Raw genomic sequence first — 26,089 nt, 5'->3', positions numbered from 1 at the left:
CAGTTTGCCACTGAGCTTTGAGCAAGGAGTACTGCCATGAAAAGCCAGCACAAGAGACCTGTTCCTCTAACCTTGTCACCCTTATCCTGGAAGATTAATCCTGTCATCCATCATTGGACTCTCTGTTGCAGTGAAGAAAGTTGAGTGCGTGAGGGACAAAACCGAGTTGTCCTTCAGGAAGATGCACCAAAGAGTAAATGGAGTAGCGTATGGCCTTGAAGGTGACACATGCTTTCTTGATTAGAAGAGTGTCTTTTTCTTACTTTTGTTTTTTTGATTGGTGTACCTCTTCAGAGTAACTTGGTTTGCTTCCTGTTCCTCTGTGCTGGTAAACGTCAACTTTTTAAATTGGCAGTGGGGAAGAAGGATGTAACTGCAGTATGAAAGAAGGGAAAGTTTTACATGGCCCAGCTGGAATGCTGAGGTAAATGCTGAAAAATTGAAGTAGGCATCCTAGCCAGTTCAAGTGGATGTTGACTTTGAAACCCTTCAGCCTATCAAGTTGCTATATTTGAAGAGTCATCAAGTTGTCTCCTTTCATCCCACTGAATCTTCTCTTTTCTTGTGTTAGTAGGCTTGAGAGGACTGCAGATGTCTAAGGCTGAAGGTAAATGTCTGCAATAAGATGCATGCAGTTACCTCTTGAAGAATACATACGTGTTTTGACAGAGCCGTATTGCCTTGGAGAGCATTTCGCTAGAAGGCTGGGAGAGCTAACACAGGAGACTGGGATGGCAAATAAGAGCAATAAACACAGTTGGCAAGATTTTGTGGCTGGTAGAGTGCAGTTGGAAAATCATTCCTGTTAGAAGTCAGTCTTATTTAAAGTATTATTTAAGTATTGCAGTTGTTCCCAGCTTATTTATTTGAGATCTAAATAGCTGTTTGTGATTTTGTGTTCAGCATTTGTGTTCATTGTTTGGTGAAACTCTTTCTGAACATCAATACTGTGTTCAAACAGTCCCAACTTGACATTTAGTTAAAACTTCAATTATAAGCAAAGTAATAATTTTCCCTTAGCTGACTTTGAACTTTTTTATATGAAGGAGGTCAATACAAGGAAAACATATAATTTTGTGCGGAGTTTTGGGGTCTTTTTTCCTTGTATATGAGCTAATTAGTAATGCATGTTGATGCTGTCTTGCTCAGGGAATTAGTTATATTGGTAGAAGTGGTTGTGTGTCTAAATTGACCTGAATAACTAGGAACGTAAAAATGGTTATCGTTTATTGGGGTCTCACTTGAACTGATCAGTAATTTCAGTCAAGAGATCATTTATTTTCTGCAGATTAGTCCATTACCAGGCAATGTTCTTGCCTTGTTGTACACGCATTATTTTTCCAGAACTCCTTGCAAGTGTTTGTTGGGTTCATTGCTAATGCATAGTAGCTTTATTAGGGCATTGTTTAGAGTATCCTAATACTCTTAAGTATTTTGCAGAAATGTTAAGAGTTTCCAAAAACATTTCATACTGAGTGAAGACATTTTCTTTTCATCTATGTATACATTTTTAGTGTTCCTACAAATATTTCTATTCCATAGATAATTTGCACTTTCTTGCTTCTGTCCTTTTTAGTGTGGTCACCAGCACTATTAAGTGCTTTCATGCCTCTACTAATAGCTGTTTCTTGTTCAAATGTCTACAGTTTTTCAGTTGTCTTCTCACTGCTTACCTGGAATAGGCAAGTCTGCTTCGGGTGCCTCTTATTTTCTGTGGAAGACTTCTGCAGATTAACTTCTGCAGCAGCAATCACAGGGGTGAATTACAATCCTTTTCCCTAAAATTCATATGATTTTTTTTATAACCATCTTTATTTTATTCACTTATTTCAACTCATCATGACTTTGAGGCCAAGATATAGAAATGTTAAGTGGTATTACTTCTTTAGTGATTCATTGAAGAGTCTGTGAAAAGGTTCTCCTTCTAAACTTTTGAGAGGCTAGAAATTGTTTTTTATTGTTTTAAAGGGCTCATGCTTTCTGGTCTTAATTGAATCTATTTACATTAGTAACTTTTTAAGTTACTTGAAGATTTGGGACCACTTCATTAGCAGAAAAAATTGCAAGTTTTCTGTGAAGTTTTCTGTCTTTCATCTATTGCATCAAAGTTCTGCCATATAACTTAGCATAAATCAACAGGTGTGCTTCTGGTTTCTTCTCCTGAGCTGCATGAGTTCTCACCAAGCAATACTCTGATCTAGTTTGTGCTGCAGATTCTTTAATAGTGTAATGGAGGGAACAGCAAATGAATGTATGTGTAGGTGGGGAGGGCTGCTAATGGACAAATGGTGGTTTATACTATTAAACAAAAAGTGAAAATAGAGACAAAGAAACAAGCGTTGTTTAGCCTGTTTGTGCAGAGTCGCCAAGCACAAGACGTGCTGTTAATATGTAGATTTCAGAACAATCATTAAGCTCTCATTGACAGCTGTCCTTCTTATAGGGAAACTAAGAGTGAGTAGTGTTTTGTTCTGACAGGTGAGGTTGTTAACTAAAGGCATGCCTCTGCCCTTTGTGTGCGTTTACCCATAGAGGATTTCGGGATGTTCAAGCTGGCTATGTAATAGTTTTAGCATATGCTAGATTGAACAGTCTCTGTCATCTCTTATTGTACAGCTGTTTTGAGCGTGCAAAAATTAGTATTGTGCTTTTGTATATTCTTCTAAGATACTTGACCATTTGAAAAGAAGGAGTCCTTCAAATTAACACTCCAGTAAAGACAAAAATCACTAAAGAGAAAGCATGAAGAATTGCATCTATTCCAAGTATCAATAACTCTGCACTTAAAATTTTAATACCTAAAAAAATTAGTTCTGCTGAGTTGTGCTTTTTAAAGCAAAATTCAGCATCTGTATTGTGCCAGGTCTTATCTTTCAGTGAGCCCTCAAATAATTATGATTTTTTTAAATTTAACGTGTTTAGCAATAGTCCCCACAGAAAATAGCTTACCCTTGTTAAAATGCATTAATTACTGTTGTGAGTCAAAGTGGATGGAATAAATCCTTTGGAAAGAGAGCAACTTCATTACAAGCAGAGAACAAAGTTCTGGTTTATACCTTTCTGTCTGGAAGAGATAAAGGACAATGTGTGTAGCCAGAGGTGGTTTTTGTTCTGCAGCTTGGTATTATGAAGACAAAATCTGTAGTATTTGCTTGTCCAAGTGGTGATGTGTTCTATCTGTAGCATGCTCTGAAGGTTTTCTGGTATGTAAGCCTTGAGGAGAATCTTCAGGAGCACATTTGTATCTTTTATCACTTTACCAAGGGCATTGTATCAGCTGTGACCTTTGAGGCTGGCGACATCTCATGGTCCAGCTTAGGTTGCCTCTAAACAGTGATAACATATCGAAGTAAGCAGATGTGTTTAGCATCTGCTGTCTTAAATTCAGAGTGTAATCACTTTTATGTGATAATACTGTTTAGAAGTATATAATGTAATTGTGCAGTGATTTTTTTTTTTTAGTGCAGTGTCTATAAATGTAATTAAATTATGTATATAAAACCTATGTGAAATGATTTCCCACCCAGCAATGACCAGGTTGCACAAGTATGAACTAAAACAGGTGGTAGAAGGACTTCAGTCAGAAGCTTGATGCACTAAACATTTCTCCCTAGCTCTATATGCATGTGAGGTGGTTGACGGCTCATCTGTTTTGTCACGTCCTTGGTTCTATCTCAGCATTGCCGGGATCCAGACTCAGCTTGCATTTTCAGCTGAGCATGAATAATTGAGTATATTGCATGCCAAAATACCTACGTTGAAAGGAAAGTTAGTAGGCCACTGTTACTAATGTGAAGCCAGTCTCCATCTTGCTAGCTCCACTGTATTTTCTAAAGCTCTCTTATAAAAATCTGCTGTTATAATTGGAACAGTTCTATGGCAACCAGAACTAATTGCATAAACCATATGGCTTTTGAACTTCTGATGTCTTTTCTCTTGAAAAACAAAAAAGTCTACTTGCTTCTCTGCTAGGCAAACCTTACTCATGACTTGCTTGAACTGCAGCTAATTAGAAACTGGTATTCAGTTAATGCCATAAAAAGTGCTTAAGAGTGTCTGGTTTTAAAATCTTACCTGTGCTTGGTGAAGTAAAAGTAAGTTTATTGAAAGATAGATTGCTGCCATGCACTGCACGTTAGAGAGAGCCACTCCGTTTGCTGAACTGAACAACTGTGTCTTTAATTCTGCTTCTTTTCAGCATTATAAAGAGAGCAGATTTACTCAGTCTACTTGACTTTATTGTTCTTCTCTTAATCTGAATGTATTTTAAGACAAACTTTTCCTTAGTAGGTGTAAAACCCTGTTTCCTGAACATAATGATCTTATAGGTTTTGATTGCAGTAACTTCTAAGGTATTTTAATAACCTGAAGTGTAATACTGTCTCTGAGGCTAATAGTCAAAAGCTGAGTTAGCTTTTTTTAATGGTACTGGGGATTCTTCAGTCGTTGATTATTTTTAAAATGTTTTGGGGGAGGGCAGAAGAAAACTCACAGCTCAAATTCTGTGTTAATCTGCTGGTTTAGTACAGTGTTAAAGCTGAAAACTCATTTCAGAAAGCTTACTCTCTTTTTTCTAGAATGTAATTAGCCATATTTAATACTTTTTTTAGGTAAGATAGAAGTGTAAATATAATGCCAAGAAATGCCAGTTTTCCATACTAGATGTAAGACAGCAGTCTGTACAGCCTTGAAAGTAATAAAAATGGTAGAAAAACTGGTAGAACAAAATAGGTTTTTGAGACATAATGGTGTTTTTAGTCAGAGAACTAACTTGCACACTGATTGCAAGTACTGTATAGAATGCTTCAATGAAGATAAGTGTGTTATGCAAGCTGGAAGTACTTCAGCTGACAGGTGCTCTTGCCTTTTTTTTGAGAAATGCTGCAGTGCTTAAGAGAACAGTGAAGTGTCCAGTTAGTACACTGAAGTCCTGTACAAGCAAGTAAGCTGTTCTATTGTAGTTTTCTATCTACGGCCTGTGGTTCACAGGAAGCAAATGATCTGTGGGGTCACACTGCTTTGCTGAGAGCCTTAGAGATCCAAATACATCATCTTGTGCACATCACTATAATCTCTGTAGGACAAGAATGTTGGAGACTGCTATTTGAAAGCAGTCTTCTTAATAAGGCTTGTCTGGACTTGAAAGAAGTCAGTTGAGAGCTCCAGATTTTATTCATGTAGTAAGCAGTTCATCAAAAATATTTGCCTTTGAACAATGGAGAGATTGAGAAGTTGTTAGTGTTAGTTTTGGGCTGAGATCACAAAGAATGGCATGCAAACTTGCACTTGATACCAAAGCCTCGGTATTTTGCATAAAAGGGTGGTTGAAGGTCATAATTAACCTAATTTAGAAATAAAGACCAGACATTAAGTCTGGTAAGCATATGGATTTTGGTAGCAAACTGACATGAAGAGTAATTTGCACAATTTTAAAACAGAAAAAGTTTTGAAGTACATCTTTATAAACCCTGAATGCAGCAGCCTTCTGAAATCTAAGTCTTCTTATTTCAAGTTTAGACTTACCTCATCTGCTAATTGTGGTCAAGAAGGATGTCTTCACTAACAGCAATCTCAAGCTGTGGCAGTGGTCAGGAGCCCTTCTGTTTGTTCCTGTTGTTGTTGTATTTCACATCTGGACTACCTGTCATCATCTGCAAATAGCCTATTAGCTTTTATGGTATCCTCCTAGCATTGTTTAATGTAATTCTAATTGGATTTTCAGTGATATTTTAGTTAAAACAAAGAACAGTCTTCTTGGTTACCAAAATACGCCCATGAAAATCATGTGCATGTTTTGTTCCAGTTGCTCCACTTAATAAATCCTTGACTCTACTGCCACTTGTATGTACAGTGGTACTTTTAAACAGATGTTGCCACGAAGCTTAGTGAATACCATCTGCACAAGACTTTCATTTAACTAATTTTTAAAACCTAGGATTTTAAGAATGGAATTAATTCTAACATAGTACTTTGTCATCTTTGGCTGGGAAAGATATGTAAAGGGAGCTGTAGTCCATGATCATCTTATGTGCTGATGGAAAATAAACTCACTGTATTTTCTTTCTTTCCTCCTCAGTCTTGAAGATTTAAAATTTTTTGGTGATACAGTTTCTTTTAGGCTTAGTGTGGTACTGAAGCAGTGTCTAGGGTAGATGCAGGGGTAACTAGACAGCATTATCTTGAAAGTCTTCTTAAAAATAAGCATCTTACTTCACATAAGAAAAATAATTTTACAATTGAATTTGTTAAGATTAGATTGGAATTGCCTCAAATCCAATTAAGCCACATTGCATGGACGTGCTGGGAATATAAATGCAATAACTGTAAATTTGTTCAAACTGATTTGTTGCATTATCTTGTTAATCTAACATACAGTACTTTTTGTGTCCATATTGCAGACAGCAACTCCAAACTAACATGGCAGTCAGACTGTGTGATGTGGCTTCTCTGCTTAGAAGTGGTTCGTGGGCAGCAGAGCCTTGGACTGGGGTCTGTGGGACTTTTCTTAAATTCTGTAGGCTACTTTTTTACATGTTAATAGTGCTGAGGCCATACCAAAGTCTTTTAACCTTCCATTTGGAATGGTAATTCACATACATGTTTCATTGTAGGCTGTAGGTTGTGTTCCTATTCTGTGAGAGCCTAGAGCACATAGGCATAACAAGACATATAACTTTTTCTGTAAAATGGTGATCTCCTGTAGAAATTACACTGCAGTGATTTGCCTTTCTTCTAATGTCAATTAGATTTTAGTACTAATTGAAAATACACAGTGGGTAATTGAAGAGGTGTATTGTACTAAAATGGTTTTGGTATGGTCTGAATACTAAATTGCAGTAACTTTGAAAACCTGTATAGTTGTGTTTTTATGATTACTATTTTAAAATTATATTTGCCAGTCTATTCTAAGATTTTTTTAAACTGTAAATTTATCTCAAATTATTTTTCTGAGTGAAAAATATTTAGTGCTTTGTCTTTTATGAACAATTCTCTTTAGCCTATTAGTGGGGTATGCATTATTTGTAAAACATTAGTATCACTTCATTCAGAGCAGATAGTTCTATAGCTGAGAGATGCTGTAATTTTCAGCACACACAGGCTACTGCAGCTGTTCACTTGAATGTTGGGTTAGGATCCCATACTTGCCACCTGAACATGAATATAAATGTGCAATGAAGAGAGAATTGTTTGTTGTCCTTGCTAAATCCTGCTAATTTTGATCAACGAACACTTCAAATTTGAGAATAAAACACAAAAAAAGGGAAAAGGCCATCATGCAGAGCCTCAGAGCGCAGCACTTGTGACTAGTACCTTTAACAGGTATGCTAGTGTTTTGAAAAGTAATTTATCTTAATAATCTACTTTATAATCTTTTCAGTGGACTTTTTTCATCAGTGTCAGAAGCAGGTTACTCCTTGGAATTTGTCACAAGGGAAGAAAATGTTGTTCTAGTTGCAGCTCTTCAGGAAAACTAGATCACACTTTTCTAATGAGTGCTCCTAATAGATGTATCCCTTTTTTTGCATTGTGCTGAAGTAACCTCTTCAAAAATACTTCTGTATGCAGAACACAGAACATAGACGTCTGTTCCCAGGAATGTCAAAGTTGAACTTCTAGTAAGAAACTCAACTTAACCCCTCTTGCATTATTAGGAAATTCAATTATTTAGCAGTCCCTGAACACAGCTGACCTCATCAGCTGTTGGTATATGCACTGATTGCATATGGCGCTTTAAAGAGGACTGTTAGGACAGACCCTTCAGAGGTCCTGATGCTGCTCTGTGATTTTACAAGAGGCTTTTTTGTGAGAGCTCCTCTTAGCAGTTTAATTATGAGGTTAAATTTGTGATTGATTGATTTCTTTAGTGAACTTCTTATATTGAAATACGTATTACTGGAGAATTAACATACATAATTTTCTCTTCCATGTTGTCCTAAACAGTTGGTCTCAAACAGGGTAGGCTGTCCAAATCTTAGATATTAGGATGCCATTAAAAATCCATTGTATTTACCAGCTGTTACCATTCAGTCACTGATTGAGGGGGCAGAGTGCCTTTTGTAGATGTGGCAGCTTGTGGACAAATGCTTATGTACAAGCAGACTCCTCCTAATTATTTCTGTTGCATCTTGCAGTCATACAGTCAGTGGCTTTGGGGTGAGACACAGTAGAATCAGACTGGTTTGAGCTGAAAGTACTTTGGAGATTGTCTCTAATCCACTTGCCATGAACAGGGACATCTTCCACTAGATTAGGTTGCTCTAAACTCCATCCCACCTGACCTTGAACATTTTGAGGTATGGGGAATCCACATCCTCTCTGGGCAAGGGCCTTACCACCTGCACAGTAAAGAATATCTTCCTAATATGTAATCTAAATCTACTCTGTTTCAATTTGAAGACATTCCCCTTTGTCCTGTCACTACATGCTCTTCAAAACTCTCTCTTTCTGTCTTTCTTGTAAAATCCCTTCAGCTACTAAAAGGCCACAATTAGGCTACCCCAAAGTAATTTCTTTTCTAGGCTGAACAAACCTGATTCTCCCAGCATTTTGTCACAGCAGACGTGCTCTGTCCCTCTAATCCAGGCCCTCCTCTGGACTCACTCCAACTTCCTGTGCTGGGTCCCCAGAGCTGGATGCAGGGTTCCAGCTGGGGTCTCACCAGGGCAGAGCAGAGGGGCAGAATCCGCTCCCTCCCCTGCTGCCCACACTGCTTTGGATGCAGCCCAGGACACGTTTGGCTTTCTGGGCTGGGAGTGCCCATGGCTGGGTCATGTCCAGCCTCCCCACCACCAGCACCCCCAAGGCCTTCTCCCCAGTGCTGCTCTCCATCTGTTCATCCCCAGCCTGTGCTGATGCTGGGGGTTGTCCTGACCCAGGTGCAGCACCTTGAACATGGTCTTTTTAAATCTCATGGGATTTCCATGGTCCCACTTTTCAAGCCTGTCCAGGTCCCCCTGGATGACATCCTGAACTTCAGTAATGTCAGCAGCACCCTTTACCTTGAGGTCATCTGCAAACTTGCAGAGGGTGCTCTTGATCCATTTGTCTGTGTTATTAGTGAAGACATTGAATAGCACTGGTCCCAGTAGGGACCCCAAGGGACAAGACTTGTCACTGATGTCTGTCAAGACTGAGCTATTGACCACCACCTCTGGATGCAACCATGCAATCCTTTTCTTATCCATCTGTTAATCCACCCATAAATATTCTTCATTTTAGAGATAATGATGTCATAGGGGATTGTGTCAAAGGCTTTACATAGGTCTAGATAGATCATATTTGTAGCCCTTCCCTTGTCCACTGATGGAGTTACTTCATCACAGAAAGGCCACTTGGTCAGACAGGACTTGGCCTTGGTAAAGCCATGTTGGCTGTCTCAGATCACTTCCTGTTCTCCATCTGGCTTAGCACAGGTTCTAGGAGGATCTGTTCTGTGATCTCCATACATAGTAGTTCTGGAGTGGTCCAGAATTACATTAAGTTCAAGACTCAGATTTAACTGTTCTCAGAGTTCAGGTGAGGGAAAAAATAATAAGAAGAAATTGTCAGTTTCATCAAATAAAAGCATCTAGAATCCTGATTCCAACCTGTAGTGAAAAAAGTTTGACATAGATGATGTCAAAGAAGAGTATATTTTCCATCCCAGCACATTCATATATCCTTTAAATATCTATTTAAAATACTAATCTTGATCTCTGATATTTCTTATGAGAAGTGTTCTTTGGATACACTTAATGTCCACCTCTTTTTGAAAATACTCAAATGCTACTTCATTAAAAAATGCATTGCATTTCATGTTATTTCAGTACCTAGTTGTAAGTTGACAGATATGATTACTCTTGCAACAGGCCAGTTTTGTTTGGTAGCTTCTATAATAGGCTGTAATTCCCCTCAATTGGAGGAATGGCAGAGAATGGAAACTAAGCTTTGAGTGCTGATTTCATTTAGTGAGCTTGTAGAAGATACAGTTTATTTGTTAAAGTATTGTCTTGACTAACAGTTTAATGCCCTTCTCTGCTGGTGTTTGGGTTTATTCTTGCATGTAAAGGCAGTATATGGCCTTGGCAGTACCATTTCTGCATAGTTGACAGGTCTTTTAGGTTGTTGTTTGGACTCTCCTAAAATATGAATTCTGATGGTTTTTGTTTTCTGTTTTTTTCAGCAGGTAATTGCTGTCATGGAAACACAGCTGTCTAATGGACCAACTTGTAATAACACAGCCCATGGTTCAGCTGCCATAAACAACTGCTCATCACCAGTTGATTCTGGGAACACAGAAGACAGCAAGACCAATCTAATAGTCAACTACCTTCCACCAAAAATGACACAAGAGGAACTGAAGAGTCTTTTTGGCAGTATTGGGGAGATAGAATCCTGCAAGCTTGTTAGGGACAAAATAACAAGTATGTTGGTTTTGGAGTTTTCTTTATCTTTTCCTTTTTCCAAGCAGCAAAATCTCAGATGGTGTTCTGCAATTCTCTTAAGTAATGGAATAAAGGCAGAAGGAACCAATGCTGGTCAGAAGGAACTTATATTAGTAATTTTTTAAATTATATACCCCAAAATTAAGCATATTTATTTGCATTTAATTTCGGTTACTTTGAGTGCTATAAATGCTAACAGGACACTTAAACCTGGGTTTCAGAGTACTAGGAAAGAAGAGTCACATGTGGAAAAGCAGATATTTATACAAAGTTTCCTTGAATTCAACCTCATTGAAGTTAGACTTTAGTGCTTGTTGATGCAAAGCTGCTTCTTTTCAGAGATGCGGGTAATGAAGCTTGTACCTTAGAAAAAGGGCAGATTATTTTACTTCACAGGTTAAGCTGCTTTTGGATTGCAGCACTTGAACAGTTTCTTTAGGATGCACACTTGAATCAATTTATGCTCTGTGGTTTCCTTCTTATTGAGCAGTCTCTGGCTGACTTCTGTTGGCTGAGTGTTGTTTGTGTCCCCTACGGCTCTGAAAAACCAGCAGATCTACCCACAGCAGGTGACTTGTTCTTAAGACATTAGGTAGTGGAATGGGTAAATCTGTGAAGCACCCTTCTCCAGCATGGTAGTCTGGGATACTGAAATCACTGCTTTTAGTTGATCTGGCCTGACCAAACCTTCAAGCAATCTTTGCTCTTCACTGTGAAGGTTACTGAATGTCCTTGAGGATGCCAAAGAAGCCAGATGGGGCTGATGCCACAGCTTTCTCTCTTCAGGTGAAATCTGGTTGATGGAGAAAACAAGCCTGTTTTCTTTGTAGGTAATGACTTCAATGCTTTGAAACAAAAAGTCGCTTCCATAGGTGTTTCCTGACCTCTTGTTCTGGGAATGGAAAGATGTAACTGGTATTTCATCAGTTAGTGGGATGGCTATTCAAAGTCAATTTGTCTCTGTCTTGTATATCTCACATGTTTAGCACGTTTAACTTCCTTATCAAAGTTGTTTAAGAATAACCTCAGAGGCTGCTGCTTCAGGACCACAGAAATATCCCTCAAGGTCTTCACAATCAATGTTCAAATTGTCTACTTCCTTACGTGATGGGTCTGATGATCTGTATGCCAGAAGCATGCTGTTGCTGCTACATAGTTTCAAAAGACTCCATACCTGGGAATGGAGCTGAACTTAATTGTAGCCCTCTTGTTTCAAGGTGTGATATTTTCTAAGTACCGTGAGAAGGATCCTGAATTTAAATTACATTCTCAGTAGCAGAGAACTCCCAGAGTTGAAATTATTTGAGATAGTTTTTCTTCTTTATCAGAGAGCAGCTCCTCAGCTTTGAGATACACTTTTAATTGCCAGCAAAAATGCTGCATCAGTCTTATTCCAAAATGTTTTAGCATAAGTGAGATTGAGAAGTATGGTGTCTGACCTTGTAACTGCACTGGGAGCAGTACTTCTGATATGAGTAGCCTGGAGCAAGATAACTTTGTTTGTAGATGCTTAGGAGAAAGCTCTTGACTTTTTGTCCTGCTATTATTCATTTTCAGGTTTACTTCAGAGAGTTTTGAAAAGCAAATTTTTCTTTTCCTTCTAAATTCAGAATGAGGATTGTTACCAGGTTCTGTGAAGGAAGACATATGGCATGAATTTCAGATTTTTATTGGTTTAATTCCTCTGTTAAAATGTAGTAAATTTTTTTTGTCTTTCTTAAATGAACTGTCATGAGTGCTAATTACTTGGTGAGCATCTTTAAATGATAAGGTTAGGGTAGCATAGAAGTTGAAATACACTTCTACACTTACAGTATCACCAAGGTCTGTAATGGCTTGGGTCTCCACCACTCTGCCTGCTCGTTTGCAAACACAGTGGAGTTTGGTGGCAACAAACGTGGGCCAATCCAGTCCTGTCCTTGGCTTGGAGTGGTTCCATCCTGCAAGCTCGATGTCAAAGACTGTGTTTCACTTCATGGCTACTTGTCATGGTGGGCAAAACCAACAACAGGGAAGAAGTAACTGCAGCCCATGGACCACTGGGACAGAGATCAATTTGTTTGCTCCAAAGGGCATCCGCTGGGGCAGCTGTGCCGTTAGAAACCACAGTCCTGTCCTCAGAGTTACTCCTACCAGGATCACTGGGTTGCCAGTGCCATGTGTTACAATACAGAGAGATCATGGCCAGCCACTGTCATCTTGACCCAAATACTCATTAGCATCCAGTGAATTTAAACCAAGTTATCTCCCACCCTATTATTCAGTACTCTCTCTGTGATCACATCTGCAACACTAAAGTGCACTTGCATTATCATAGAATCACAGAATGGTTTCATTTCGATGGTACCTTAATAAACACCTCATTCCAACCTCCCTGCCATGGACTGGCAGACCTCCTTCTAGAGGTGAAAATGCCCCATTTTCTTGAAGCTGTCTGCACATTTCGGGATTGAGAGGATTTGAACTTGAAGGCGTTCCTTTTTTTTTTTTTTTTTCCTCTGGAAAACCTGTTTGAGGGGAAGGAGGCACCCTGAAGTTCATTTACTAATTTCATATGAGCAGTTTTAAGTTCAAGTCCTGATTATTTTATAGAGTTTTAGCTAGGGATTTACTTGTGAATGAGGGAGAAAGCTCATGTGTGAAGGCTCCTGATGGTCATCTCAAAGCATGCACTTCATGGGCAGAACTTTCTGTTGGGGTGGCATTAGCAGCTGAAGTGGTGTCTGCTTTCTGTGGTAGCAGAAAACCATTTCAAGTGTTATCAGTGAGAATTAAAATAGCTGATTCCAGTTCTGTTGTTTTACTGAAGGTAAATTTAAATAGTAGTATTGAAGTTTCTAAAGGGTGCTGAATAAGAGTCTCTCTTCATGTGAGAATCCCACTGACAACAGAATCTGATAAGTGGGTCATGAAGTCACTTTATATTCACTTGCTAACCAGAGAATCTGTCAGGAATGAGTCATTGTGCCTAGATATTTTGGAGTCTGTGTTAACTCTTAAGTGCTTTTGACTAATGCAGATGTATGTCAATACAAATTGCAAAACTACCATGTAAGTTAATTGTGCTTGTACAATAAGTAGGAGACCCTAGTCTCAATAAAGCAACATAATTGAATTCCAGTGTGCCACTTAAGATAGCTGTTTAGTTTAGTTTAAGTGCTTCTACATATTTAAAGGCAGCAGAGGTAACATCATATAATGATAATCTTTTATGTAATCTAATGTTAAGCATTTATGGTTACAAAAAATAAGCTAAAAATATTCAAAATATTAGGGAAGAGCATAAAATAGGATGAAGTTTAATTGCTGGAGCTGCCCCTGGTCAAGTGCTTTAAAAAGCACATGCTTTCTGCTTGCACAAGATAGATGGATTTATCAGCTTTTGAAAAAATACAAGAAACAGTAGTAGGTAGCACTTAAAAAGTAAGAGATGCATGGTATGGTAAACATTTTCTAGACCTACTTTTCTGAAACTTGAATATAGGTAAAAATGTGACTGTAGTCTCCTTAAAAAAAAAAAGACTGCATTCTTTTAACTCCCACTGTCTTTAGTACTATTTCAGTTGTACATGTGGAAGATGAATGCTTAATTTTCACATTGTGGAATAATCTCCCAGTTTTCATTGTGCTTGTGGCATTGTTACCTAAACTGAAACTCATGGAATATAGACTCCTTAATTTCAGAAAGCAGCTAACTCAGACATCTTAAATTTGGGAAGGTGTTTGCTTTCTTGGCTTCAAAGCTCCCATACTGTTCTCTTATTAAAATAATAATATGCTCATAAAATTCACAAGTTTTTTTCTTTAAAAAATAACCTTTTCATGAATAGGGCTAGATTTCTTGTCTCCTTAACTGTGTTTGAACTACCAGTAATACTTGTATATGGATTTCATTTACAGTTTAGCAAATGCTTGTTCTGTCTAGAAAGTGAGGCAGGATATGCTTAGAGACCTAGCCTTGGACTGTATTTCACATTCATAGAGTTGAGTATGAGCTGTGAAACTCTGGTAATACTTTAACCTTTAGTACAAGGAGACAGGTGCTCTGCAGTTGAAGACTTCATAAATTCCTACTGCCTTCTGTCATCTCTGCTTGAAGATAAAGAGTAAGTCCACTTTAGGACATCCTGCTGATCACTTTTACATGGCATGTTTTCCACACTTAATCCAGCTGCCACTGTGGAGCTTACATGTTGGTTGAATGTCTGATCCTCTTTACATACCTTTTTCAAAAAAATCTGGGTTCCTGTTTGTGTTGTGGCTGGCAACTATCTGTCACATTGTGGTGGTGTTTTCTTTATGTTCAACATTATAGGCTCATGGAGTAAAATTCTTCTTGTGTCTATGTGACCCCTTCAAAAGTTTCATAGGCAGTCTAGGTTTTTGCAGTCTAGAATACAATCCAGAGTACTGTAGTCCAGTCTGCAGTACTGTGATGGAAACTCATGTAGAGGAAGGATCACATTTCTGTCTCTTAACACCTATTTCCATAAGACTAAAGCTAACAGGATATATCTTGCTTAGTTTTGTAGATTTCATCTTGTCTTCTCTAAGATAATAGTTTCTCAGATACTTTGAAGTATTCTCTCATTCCTATGTTGCACTAAACAAAGATATAAAATGCAGCACACAATTGAGATGTCTAGAACTGTAGTTCAAGAAAAACTGCCTGAAAGTTGAACACTTCCATAAAATTGTTGAAGCAGCTGTGTCAATATGTTTGCAACTAACGTTTGTACAGAGTTTTAGTTCTCATGCATGTTTTTGTTTGTGTTTCAGCTCTGCTGAAACATCTCTCTCTTAGAGATGACTCTTATGCTTCCTGTGACTTGTACAGCAGTCTTTGGTAATCATCGGAAAACCTGTTTGTGTCCTCAGTGGAAGCAATGCAAAGTGCTGCTTGGCTGCTTGAATCTAGAACATGTGAAACTTGTTAAGCTCTGTAGTGTTCTCTCCTTCTAACATAACATTGTAGATGTTTGTGTCTGGCAAGGGCAGAGCTGTTGGAAACCTTATGCCTTGTTGGTGCAACTGCATATCTAAAACTTCTGACTTTGAAAGTGATCTCAGTTGAGCCTGGGCTGCCAGTTTCTTTCAAGTCTCTTGTCACTGTTGCTCTGAGCAGTCTTAGCTTTCTCTCCAGCTCTAAATCTTTCATTTCCCTTAATGGAAGTGTAATTTTAGGGCATCTAAACTAACCTTACAGGAAGATGGGGAAAAATATGATCATGCCTTAATCTGAGGCTCCTAATTTGAGGTTTATTACTGCCTTGAAGATAAGGTAGAAGGCAAAGTAGATGGATCCTACTTTTACATAGTAGGTTTTCCTTTTTGTGTCCCAGAGGAAGCAGGAGGAGACAGTGTGGCATATCTGTGAAGGGGCTTAGTGTTCAAAGTTAATTTATGTACAGTGTAGAAAGTTTTAAGCATTCCCATGATCAAAAAAGAAGAAAATATTGAGGTAAGGCAATGGGTAGCTGGAATTTCAGGTGCTTCTTCATATAGTACAAGTGCCTGATATGGAGAGCACAACAACTTCATCATGTTTCAAGAGAGGCTTGCTATTTTTGTTAAACTCTTCAGGTCTTTTTCCTTATTAGCTTTTGCTCCCAATGTATTTGTTTGCAGTCCTATATCACTCTAATGCATCAAATGTTTTTGCAGGGTTTTGTGCACTTGGCTGGAGAGTAGAGTAATTGGGCAGCTAAAGAAAAAAACTAGTTGAAGTTGTCTGCACTTTTGTGGTGTGCTGAGTCCATGACATGCAGGGGTACTTGCTAACTGCTGCTAGGTGGTATGCTGAGATGAGTGAGTTTTTTGTCAGCCTGACAATTCCTCATTAAGGCAGGGTTGTGGACAAAAGGTGCTGACTGGAAAAATATGTCTTGCCAGTAGAATGTGTTGTTATAAACTTTACTAAAATGTGAAATTAAGAATAGATACCAAATGGGATTGGAGACAATTTTCTATTTATATGAATGAATATGTATTTATGTGTGGTGACTGACTGCTCTACAGAGCATCTTGCTCAAGACCTTGAAGCACAGATCTTCTGGGGACAGGGACGGTTGATCTTAAAATCACCTTTTTAATTTTCAAGTTTGTTTTGAACTCTGCAGGTATTAAAATGAAGTTTCTGGTGTGGCCTAGGGACTTGGTGAATTATAGCACAAAGTTAATAAAGTGAATATGAACTTTGTGTACTTGTTGGAGAAAAGTGCAGCAGCAGAGTATTGGCTTACTTAGCTAGCTTGAGTGCTAGAGGGATAATCCTGGAAGAGTTAAATTTCAAACAAGCCTTCTGTGTGGATTCAGAGCACAACTAATGTCTTAAATCTGCTGAGCGGTTGTAATTAAATGGTCTTTAAGGTTCCTTCCAACCCAAGCAATTCTGTGCTGTTTTATATTTCTGATTGCTATTTAATACTACTAAAAAGTATTTAGCAGCATTTACTGTACCTTTTCATAGTAAATGACGTAATTGATTGTACTTCATATGTCTCCTGGAAATGAGTCATGTAAACAGGTGAGGATGAAGGAAATTGTTTCACCTTGTATTACTCAAGATAGCACTTAATTGTCTGTGTACTTTCATATGAGTTTCTCTGTTACTCAGGCAGAACACTGTTTTGACCTTTCAGAAATACACAGGCTTTGTTTTTACATTAAAAGAGGTAGAAAAGACCTGTTTGACTAAACCTGCTAGGGATTCACTCATAGCACCAACTTCGTGGAAACAAGCTGTTTTTAAAACGATTATTTGTCATATATTAACCTGAATTAATGAGTTGATCTTGATATATAGCATAAGCAGGAACTTGATGTTTTAAAAATTTGACTCTTTTTATATTACTAAATATAATTAGGGACCTTTCTGATCACTAAATCACTCTGCTTTTCAGCAAACACTGGGCTTTTTGATGGAGATAATTGCAGTATACATTTTCTTGAAGTTTCTGCAAACAGATTACCATTCACTTTTGTCAGTGGTTGCCATAACTTACAAGAAGCCTGTGAAAGCATTGAAGTTTGCAAACTGGCATTGGTCCTGTAGTGATGTGGACTATCTTGTGTGCCTTTAGCTAAGGTAGTACTCTTTGTTTCCACGCTGGGAGTCCCAGGCTGCCAGTTGGGTGTATCTTACAACGTTTACTCTTTCATACATATGTGTAGGTATATGTTGCTGTTACATCTTAGTGATCCTGAGCTAGCTGTTTGATTCTAGTATAAGTTAGTGTGTGAGAGAGACCTCTTGTACCTGAAGTTCTTACAGCATAACTGCTTTTCAGGGTAGCTCTGCTGTGAGATTAGAGCAGAGTATTTATAATAACAAAGGTACATTTCAGTGATGTCTGCCTCAGTTTGGGTAGTGATGTAAGTGACCTGCACGCCCTGAAGCTCTTTCACTCCAAGGATGTCACGTGGATTATAGGGACTTGGATATCCCTACAGAAAGTAGATACATCCTCTCAGCCTCCACAAGCTGAGTGGTAAGTAATAAGACTTCAAGCTGCAGATGGTTCCAACAGGTTCATGATTGGTCCATTTTGTATTGAAGCAGCTAGTATAATGTGTAACAGAAGCAAGACCTTTAAATGCATGCAAGGAACGTTCTAGCTGCATGTGTTTATTTTCTATAAAATATATGTATATATACATTTGATATCCTTTTATCATGGTACTTCAACTGGCAACTCTTACTGTGAAAATTTGCCAGACTACCACTGTGGTTTTCTGTGTACAACTGCAGAAGAGGGCTTATTACACTATTCTCTACGGAATTTTTCCTCCTGGAGTATGTCAAGTCAGAGTGGAAATAGAAAGCTGTGGAATGCCACAGAAGACAACTATGCAAGCCTGTGCATTTAGTGACCTAATACTTTCATCCACAGTAAAGACAAAATAACTGAGATACTGTATTTCATTTTAGGATTCCTTCCATGTTTTTTTGTATATCTACTAATTCCCGCATTTACCAAGGACGCAACCATATTATCTTCAAAATTTCTGCACTATTGACCAGTTGTTGAAATGACTTTGTTTTTATCTTTGCTTATTTCAGGCATTTATCAGAATTTACTAAAACGGAAGGGGATTTGTAATCTGAATTATTTCCTGTCTTCTGAGTTTCTAGATATTTTGTAGATAAGGGTTTTTTTAGTCTTTGTGGTAGCTGTGGCTTTGTGCATATTAAACCAAAGCTCTTTGAAATGTCCTTGGAGCCACACAATGGTTAGTAAGTCTTGAATCTGTAGTAAGATGCATTGATTATTTCAGTTCCCCACTCTTCCCCACCACTTTCTAACCTAAAAAAGCCAGGTTTCCTTATGGAAGAAATTCTCTGTGTTCATGTAGGAATTAATTGCTGTGGAGACATAGTTCAGTTTCAAATAACAAAAACTTCAGCTTTTCTCAGCGTAATTTTTTCCCTATGCTCATTTAGCAACTTCAAAAAGAAAATGCTTTTTCCAACTACTAACTATTGCAGATTAGTAGTTGTTCTTGTTTGTTAATTACAGCTGTTAAAACTGAAAAAAAATGTTCCCCTTGGACATAATTTCAAGCACATATATTTTGAGTTGATAGTTAAGACCTAGAGAAAGAAATTATGTTTTGAGGACAATTTATCATTTTTCTACACTTTCTTATTCATCAGTAAACACAAGAAAAAAAAACCAAAAAATAAGCATGTGATTGAAAGTAACATTGGAAGTTAACCTATGAAAAAAGTTCCCTAGAGCAGAGAAATATTTTTTAATCAGAGGATCATGGCACATTTCAGTATGTCTTTCAAAACTCTGAGATTAAGTAGCAGGTAAAAACCTGTACAAAAAGCCAAAACAAAACAACTGTTCCAAAGTAGTATGTGTTATTGTGAAGTTTGGGAAAAGAATTTATGTTCAAGTATGTCCTGGTTTTGGCTGGGAGAGAGTTCCTTTATTCTCAGCAGTAGGTTGAGTGCTGTGCTTTGGAATCAATATGAAAATAATATTGGTAGCACACTGACGGTTTTGCTGTTGCTGGGCAGTGTCTACTCTGAATTAAGGACTGTTCAGTATTTCATGCTCTGCCAGTGAGTAGGTGTAGGAGCATAGCCAGATCAGGGACCTGAAGTGGCCAACAATCTATTCCACACCATGGAATGTCACGCCCAGATAATAAACTGAGGGAGTTACCTGAAAGGTGGGTGCTCACAGTTCAGGGAGAGGATTAAGCCAGTGGATGATGATGAGTAACTTTTTTGTGTATCACTTGTTTTCCTTGGGGTTTTTCGCCTTTCTTATTTCCTTTTATTAGTAGTATTACATGTTACTTTGTTTCAATTACTTAACTGGTCTTCACTGGTGAGGTTTTTTTTTTAATTCTTCTCCCCTTCTTGACCAGGATGTGAGGGGGAGTGTTTTTACTTGTGGCTGTGTATTCTTAGTTGCCAGCTGGGTTTAAACCACAACAACGTGTCATGCCGTTTTTTTTGCTTGGGTGAGCACGTTACCACAGGTTTTGAAACACCCCAAGTGTAGAACAAATTGCTTTACATCCATTTGCTTAAGGTGACTAGGTGGATATAATAAGGCAGAATATTTAGCGCTGCTGGCTGTATTCCTGACAAAAGGAGTAAATTGACTGCAAAGGACAAAACTGCAATGCCTGGAACATGTTACTACTAATAGTGGTAAAAATTAAAGGGTATAGCTAGCTTTCAGAAAAGTATTTGGTTTGGCAAATTCCATGGTATTCTTTCACCTTGGAGTGGTAAGGATCTTCTCCTTGTAATACAACTAGATAGTTTGTAAAAAAGTCTGGGTGTCTAGTTCAGTCTTCATTATTTCAAGTAGTTTGTGGTTGTCACTTATGTTTGATTCCAAGGCAGTAATGGGCATGATTCTCTATGTTCTTTCTCCTGTAGTGTCTATAAGCATTTGCTGTTTCTTTTGCTCGTGTCACAGCATGCACCCTTTCCATGTAATTCCTGCTTTCAAACACTTTCTGGTGTTGAGATTTTCTGTTTGGACATGGTGGATCTCTGTTAATAACCTTCACCTGATGTCTCTTCTGGCTTGCTGAACATTTTTTATCAGATTCATGTAATGCTTAGCATCCATGGTACGCCCCCACCATGAACTTTCTGTTCGTGCTGCAGGGAGGAACCAGAGCTGCACCATCACTTTTGTATCCAGCAACAACAGGCTTGTGTTGATGAAACACCAGATGATGATGTCCTCACATGTGAAGAACCATAAGCTATAATGCAGGAGGATGGCACCAAATTAATAAGGAGTTGAACTTGGCTGAGATCACAGTCTACTTACTGTGTGTCAAATACTTTGATCAGTGTTTGATCCTTTTCATTCATTTTTCAACTTTCATTATTCCAGATTTAGAGTGATAACTGAGAAATGCTTTGGGAGAAAGGCATTGAAGTATCAAATACTGAAATCTAGTTATGATCATAGTACAAGTGTTTTCTTACAAGCTGCCCAGCCTCACCTGCTCAGTGATGTATGAATTGTGTGTTCAGTAAATAGAATCCATCTGCTGGAACTATAAGCAAACTGCAAATAATTTAGGGATTGCTCAGTGACTTAGGCAGATTCCCTTGCTTTGCTAAGCTGCTTTTAAAATTCAGTTCAAGCCTTAATGCAAACTAAAATATAGTTTGCAACTTGAACAGTAACTTAAATTGAGAGTAAATTGAAAGGTTGATGGTATCTTCTACTTAAGCATTTAGTTTTTCTTGTTAGACCACAGTCATGTAGGGAGTTTCAGATACAGTGCTACACTTAATTGAGTTGTATGTCTGAGTGTGTGCTCCTAGCCTTATTCAGTGTCAAGATAATACTGTGGCAGTCTCCATGGCATTAATCGGAGATGAGGCAACTTTTCTGTAAAAGAGCTGGTACTAGCTGAATGATACCTTGTCTTGGCTCACAAGTCCTCTGTGTGGTTGTCACTCTGCAGGATCCCTCTAGCATACTGTAGAGCATTCTGATGTCTTAAATTGCAAATCCACACAGACAAAAGGATTGAATGTTTAGTACTTCTATATCTGAAACCCTGTTAAACTTTTCATGCTTCTGAAGTTGGGCTGGAGTCTACTAGTAGTATCTTTTCTGTGGCCATGCTGGCTTGCTTTCAGGATAACCTAGACTACTACTTGCAGCTTTTAGGTTGATCTTTACATAATCCTGTGGGTTTTCTGTAGTTCCACTTTTGCTTTTGTGTATTGCTCATGAAACATGTCTTCACTCTGAAATTTTAGGAGACTTTCAAAAATTATCCGAGTCCATGAGATTAATTCTAATGCCAGCTTCATATATGGTCTTCATATGTTGTCATGGATGTTTCTTTTAACAGCATTCTTCCACCAGTGCATACAACCTTCGGAGTGATGAAAGGCAGAATAAAACCTAATGCCAAGTTTCTGCAAACTTGACTTGATCCTGATTTCACAAATAAAAAGCTGGCTTTTTCTTCCACTAGTTTATGGGGATCTTTGCCAATTAACTTCATACACTGAGACAGAAGTTTATGGCTTTAAGCACAATGTGATTTATTGAAAACAGTGCTTATAAAATGAACGCTTACAGGCTGGAAGCAGAAAATACACTACTGTTCACTAAAAAATGGACTAGTCTCTTTCAGTCAAGGGCTGGATGACAGTTTTTGGAGGAGTTAAGCACTGAAGGCACTGTGTGTAGCTGAAGTTACAGCTGAATTGTGTTCTTCACTGTAATATTGATACAAACAGTATGTCCCATTTGGGTTTTCTTTCAAGACAGTTTTTTTTACCTGTGATTTCTGCTGTGATATTGAAATTCCAACTGGTTATATTCCTATAACTTAGTCTTTTGTAGTAAGATCTTTTTTTGCAGAAGGTGAAATAGCCTGATATGTCTGAAGTGATGGTATGGTGATTATTGTAGAAAAAGCCAATATTTTAAATGTATTCTTATCAATAATTTTTGGTTGTCCTTTGGAAATGTATGAATATGATATTTGCTATTCAGACTTCTAATTTTCCAGATTATGATTAGTCTGTGCTTTGTTTTTGTATTAGACCTTGAAAATTGTTTTATATCTTAGTGGTGTGTATTAATTTTAAGCTGTAGTATTAATGAAGTTGTAAATGTTTTGGGATTTTTTGTTGTTCTTTTTTTGTTGTTTTATATGCCTATTGGGATGGTCATTTATGACTGTTTTGGGTTTTCTCTTCCAAAATTTTAGCATTAATAGGATTCTGTTAGTGGGGCTGCTTTTCTTGCATTACTTTTATCTGACAATGAGAACTTCGAAACAACAGCATTTCTTGCTCCTTAAAGTGTATGAGTACATTTCATAGAACTCATTCAGTCTTCTTTGATCAGTACCTTCTGAAGAGGTTTTGAGAGGTCGACTGATTGTAGAATTTGTCGTGACTCTGTTTTTTGTGGAAAAAAATATTACCAGATACTGTTAATTATTATTTTGATTGATCTTCAGACATTACAGGAATGTTTAAGAATTCCAGTCAAGATTCATGATTATCTGGGTACTCTGGTAATGCAATCAACAATTGCTTCCAAGAGTTAGCTTGCTCAGCGCTTTCACTGGGTATTCCATAGCTCTGATGGGAAACAGCAGTCAAGGACTCCCTCCTGTGGTGGGTGTCCCAGACTTTCAGAAGAATTGTACTGAATTGTCAAAAGGCTGTTCTGGTTCATGCAGGTAGAAGGTGTGTTGAATGTGGGAAGAAACACAGGAATGGAAGCTCTTCTAGTGCTGAAATTGCTCTCTTTTCAGCACCTGCTAGTTATCTGGTAATAATACCATTGTATACTACTGGAGCAGTGTTGGAGGGGAAAAAAGGTACCAGCTGTGTGCTCAAGAAAATAAGTCTTACAGCACTGGCTCTAGATTCTTTCAGGGAAGACAGGCTTCTCAGATAAGCATGCAGGAAAATTATCTTCAGCAGCAGCTATTTAAAGATGGAAATCATGAGAACACAGGTTTAGTAGATAGCTGGGCAGCAGGAGACATCAGGACCAGGCTTTATATAAGCCTGAAATGTCTAGGGTCAAACCTGTTGAAATTTCTGGCCAAAAAACCATCAGAGAAGACCTAGTAGAATACTAAGATGCTGTAATCAGTCATGAAATAAAACTACCGTATTAATCAGCTGCTGTCTAATCATGATATTAGGCAGAAGGCAATATTGATTCTTCTTAGGAGTTAGAAAATTTCAGGACTGCTGACAAGGTAGCATTTAAATTCACTGTGCATTGTGAGGGACTCTACCTCTCTTGAAAGGGCTTATTTAACTACTGTTAGATTAAAAGTTGTATTCATCTACCTTTCAAGTCTTACTTTTAATGTATAGCCCATAGTTATTGAACACTTGCATACAAAATGAGCAGTTCAGATAACTGAACTCTTAGAAACGTAAAATAGTTTGTTTTAGAACGGAACTTGAAAGGTCATCTAAGAGGGATGATCTTAGACGAGGGACACTTTCCCCTAGAACAGGTTATTCAAAGCCACATCCAGACTGTCCTTGAACTTGTCTAGGGATGGGGCATCCACAGTTTCTCTGGGAGACCTGTTCCTGTGTCTCACCATACTCACAGTAAAGCATTTCTTTCTTATACCTGATCTAAATCTTCCCTTTTCCAGTTTAAAGCCATTCCCCCATGTCCTATCACTATATGTCTTTGTAAAATGTCACTTTCTGGCTCCTTTTAGGTACTGGAAGCTGCTGTAAGATCTCTCCAGAGCCTTCTGGAGGCAGAACAAATGCAGTTTTTTTAGCTCATCCTCACAGGAGAGGTGCTGCAGAATCCCCTCCCTCCTGTGCTGGCCACACTGCTTTGGATGCAGCCCACGACGTGTTTGGCTTTCTGGGCTGTGAGTGGCCATGGCTGGGTCATGTCCTGCCTTTCATCCACCAGAGCCCCCATGTCCTCTTCAGAAGGGCTGTACTTACTCCATTTTCTGTCCACCCTGTGTTTGTGCTTGGGATTGCCCCAACCCAGGTGCAGGACCTTGCCATTAGCCTTATTGAACTTCATGAGGTCGTCACAGATGAATGCACCTTTCAAGCTGTCCAGATCCCTCTGGATGGCATCACTTCCCCCAAGTGTATCGATGATGCCATGCAGCTCAATGTTGTCAGCAAACTTACCAAGGGTGCCCTTTACCCCATTGTCCATGTTGGTGACAGTGAAACAGGGCCAGTCCCAATAGTGACCCCATGTGAACACTACTTGCCGCTTGTCCTTGGTGTCCACTTGGGCAGTGAGACATTGACTGCAGTTCTTTGAATGTGAACATCCAGCCAATTCCTCAGCCACCACTGAATCCTTGTTTCTCCAACTTACAGACAAGAATGTAGTGCAGGACAGTATCAAATGCTTTGCGCAACTGCGGGTACATGACATCAGTAATTCTTCCCTCATCCACCAACACTTCAACCCTATTGAAGAAGGTCACCAAATATGTCTGGTACAATTTGCCCTTAGTGAGACCATGCTGGCTGTTGTCACCTCTCTGTTTTCATTGTGTCTTACTGTAATTGGAGGATCTGCTTCATGATCTCATGGTCAGAGATAAGACTGAGGAGCCTATAGTTACCATGCTGTATTTATTTCCTTTTTTGAAAGTGGAGGCTATGTTTCCACTTTTCCAGTTAGGGGGAACTTCATCAGACTGCCACACTTCTCAAATGCGATGGATAGTGGTTTACCCATTTCCTCTTCCTTAGGAACCCATGGATGTATCTGACCAGGTCTTAATGGAATTGTGCACCTTCGGGTTCCTTAGATGGTTTTGAACCTGATGCATTTGTACAGTAGATTGTTCTTCATTGTCCCAGTCCCTTCTTTGCCTTCTATGACTTGGGCTGTGTGGCTGGAGCACTTGCTGGTGAAGACTGAGGAAACAAAAGTTGTTCAGTATCCCTCAGACTTTTCTATATCCTTGATAACCAGGTCATCTTCTTGTTCCAGAGAGAGTTCACATTTTCCCTAACCTTTTCTTTTACCAACTTTCTATGTAGATGCTTTTCTTGTTTGCCTTGACATCCCTGGCCAGATTTAATTCTTTAGCTTTGAGAGAGGGTTCTATCCTGCTTTAAGGAATGTTGCTACTACCTTTAAAAGCAAAACATTAAAAACGGATAAGTGTCACCTCTGTCCCATCTACTTTACACGACCTCTTTTCTCTTTGGATAGCATCTATTTGTTCTCAATATTGGGCAGCAGAGGATTTTCTTCAGGCTTTTGTGTGCATTATTTATAGTTTTTAGAAAACACTTATGAAACAACTTGGGCAAGATACAACTAGTTTATTTGTGGTTCTTCTAAGTATTGTGCATTAGCCTGTGTATTTTTGAAGCTAAAAAGAAGTCATCTTTTAAGACAAAATTGTAAATGCAGGAGCACTGTGACCATAGCTATGATTTCCTGCTTACTTACTTCAACTTGAAACTTCTTTGGTCTTTTGGTGATAGGTGACTGTGAAGTCTGTCTACTTTTCTTTCCTAAATACTGAATCAGTGTGTTAATTACTTGATTTTAAGTGGTAAATTACTTCATTTATGCTTTTCTAGTCTACACTTGGATGTCCAGTCAGTCTCTTGAGCAGTCTGATTAGACTGATTAGAATTAAATTGTTTGAAATAACTTTTTGCC

At 38.4% G+C, this 26,089-nt stretch overlaps 1 protein-coding gene across 6 annotated transcripts in view; it reads left to right on the top strand.

Moving 5' to 3' along the window:
* The window catches only part of ELAVL2 (ELAV like RNA binding protein 2), a 59,429-nt gene that overhangs the window by 9,641 nt on the left and 23,699 nt on the right, over positions 1–26,089 (top strand). For 4 of the 6 annotated variants that reach the window (XM_068176707.1, XM_068176704.1, XM_068176706.1 and 1 more), the window contains exons 2-3: positions 6,403–6,489; positions 10,163–10,403. In XM_068176707.1, coding sequence (XP_068032808.1) covers positions 6,418–6,489; positions 10,163–10,403 — 313 coding nt within the window. In that variant the 5' untranslated portion in view covers positions 6,403–6,417. The remainder of the gene's footprint in view (positions 1–6,402; positions 6,490–10,162; positions 10,404–26,089) is intronic. The other 2 variants (XM_068176705.1, XM_068176703.1) reach the window with 1 other exon arrangement.

This window comes from Anomalospiza imberbis, chromosome Z (genome assembly GCF_031753505.1).
Source record: "Anomalospiza imberbis isolate Cuckoo-Finch-1a 21T00152 chromosome Z, ASM3175350v1, whole genome shotgun sequence".
In the NCBI taxonomy this organism is placed as follows: Eukaryota; Metazoa; Chordata; class Aves; order Passeriformes; family Viduidae; genus Anomalospiza; species Anomalospiza imberbis.
This window is presented reverse-complemented; position numbering and strand designations above follow the sequence as displayed.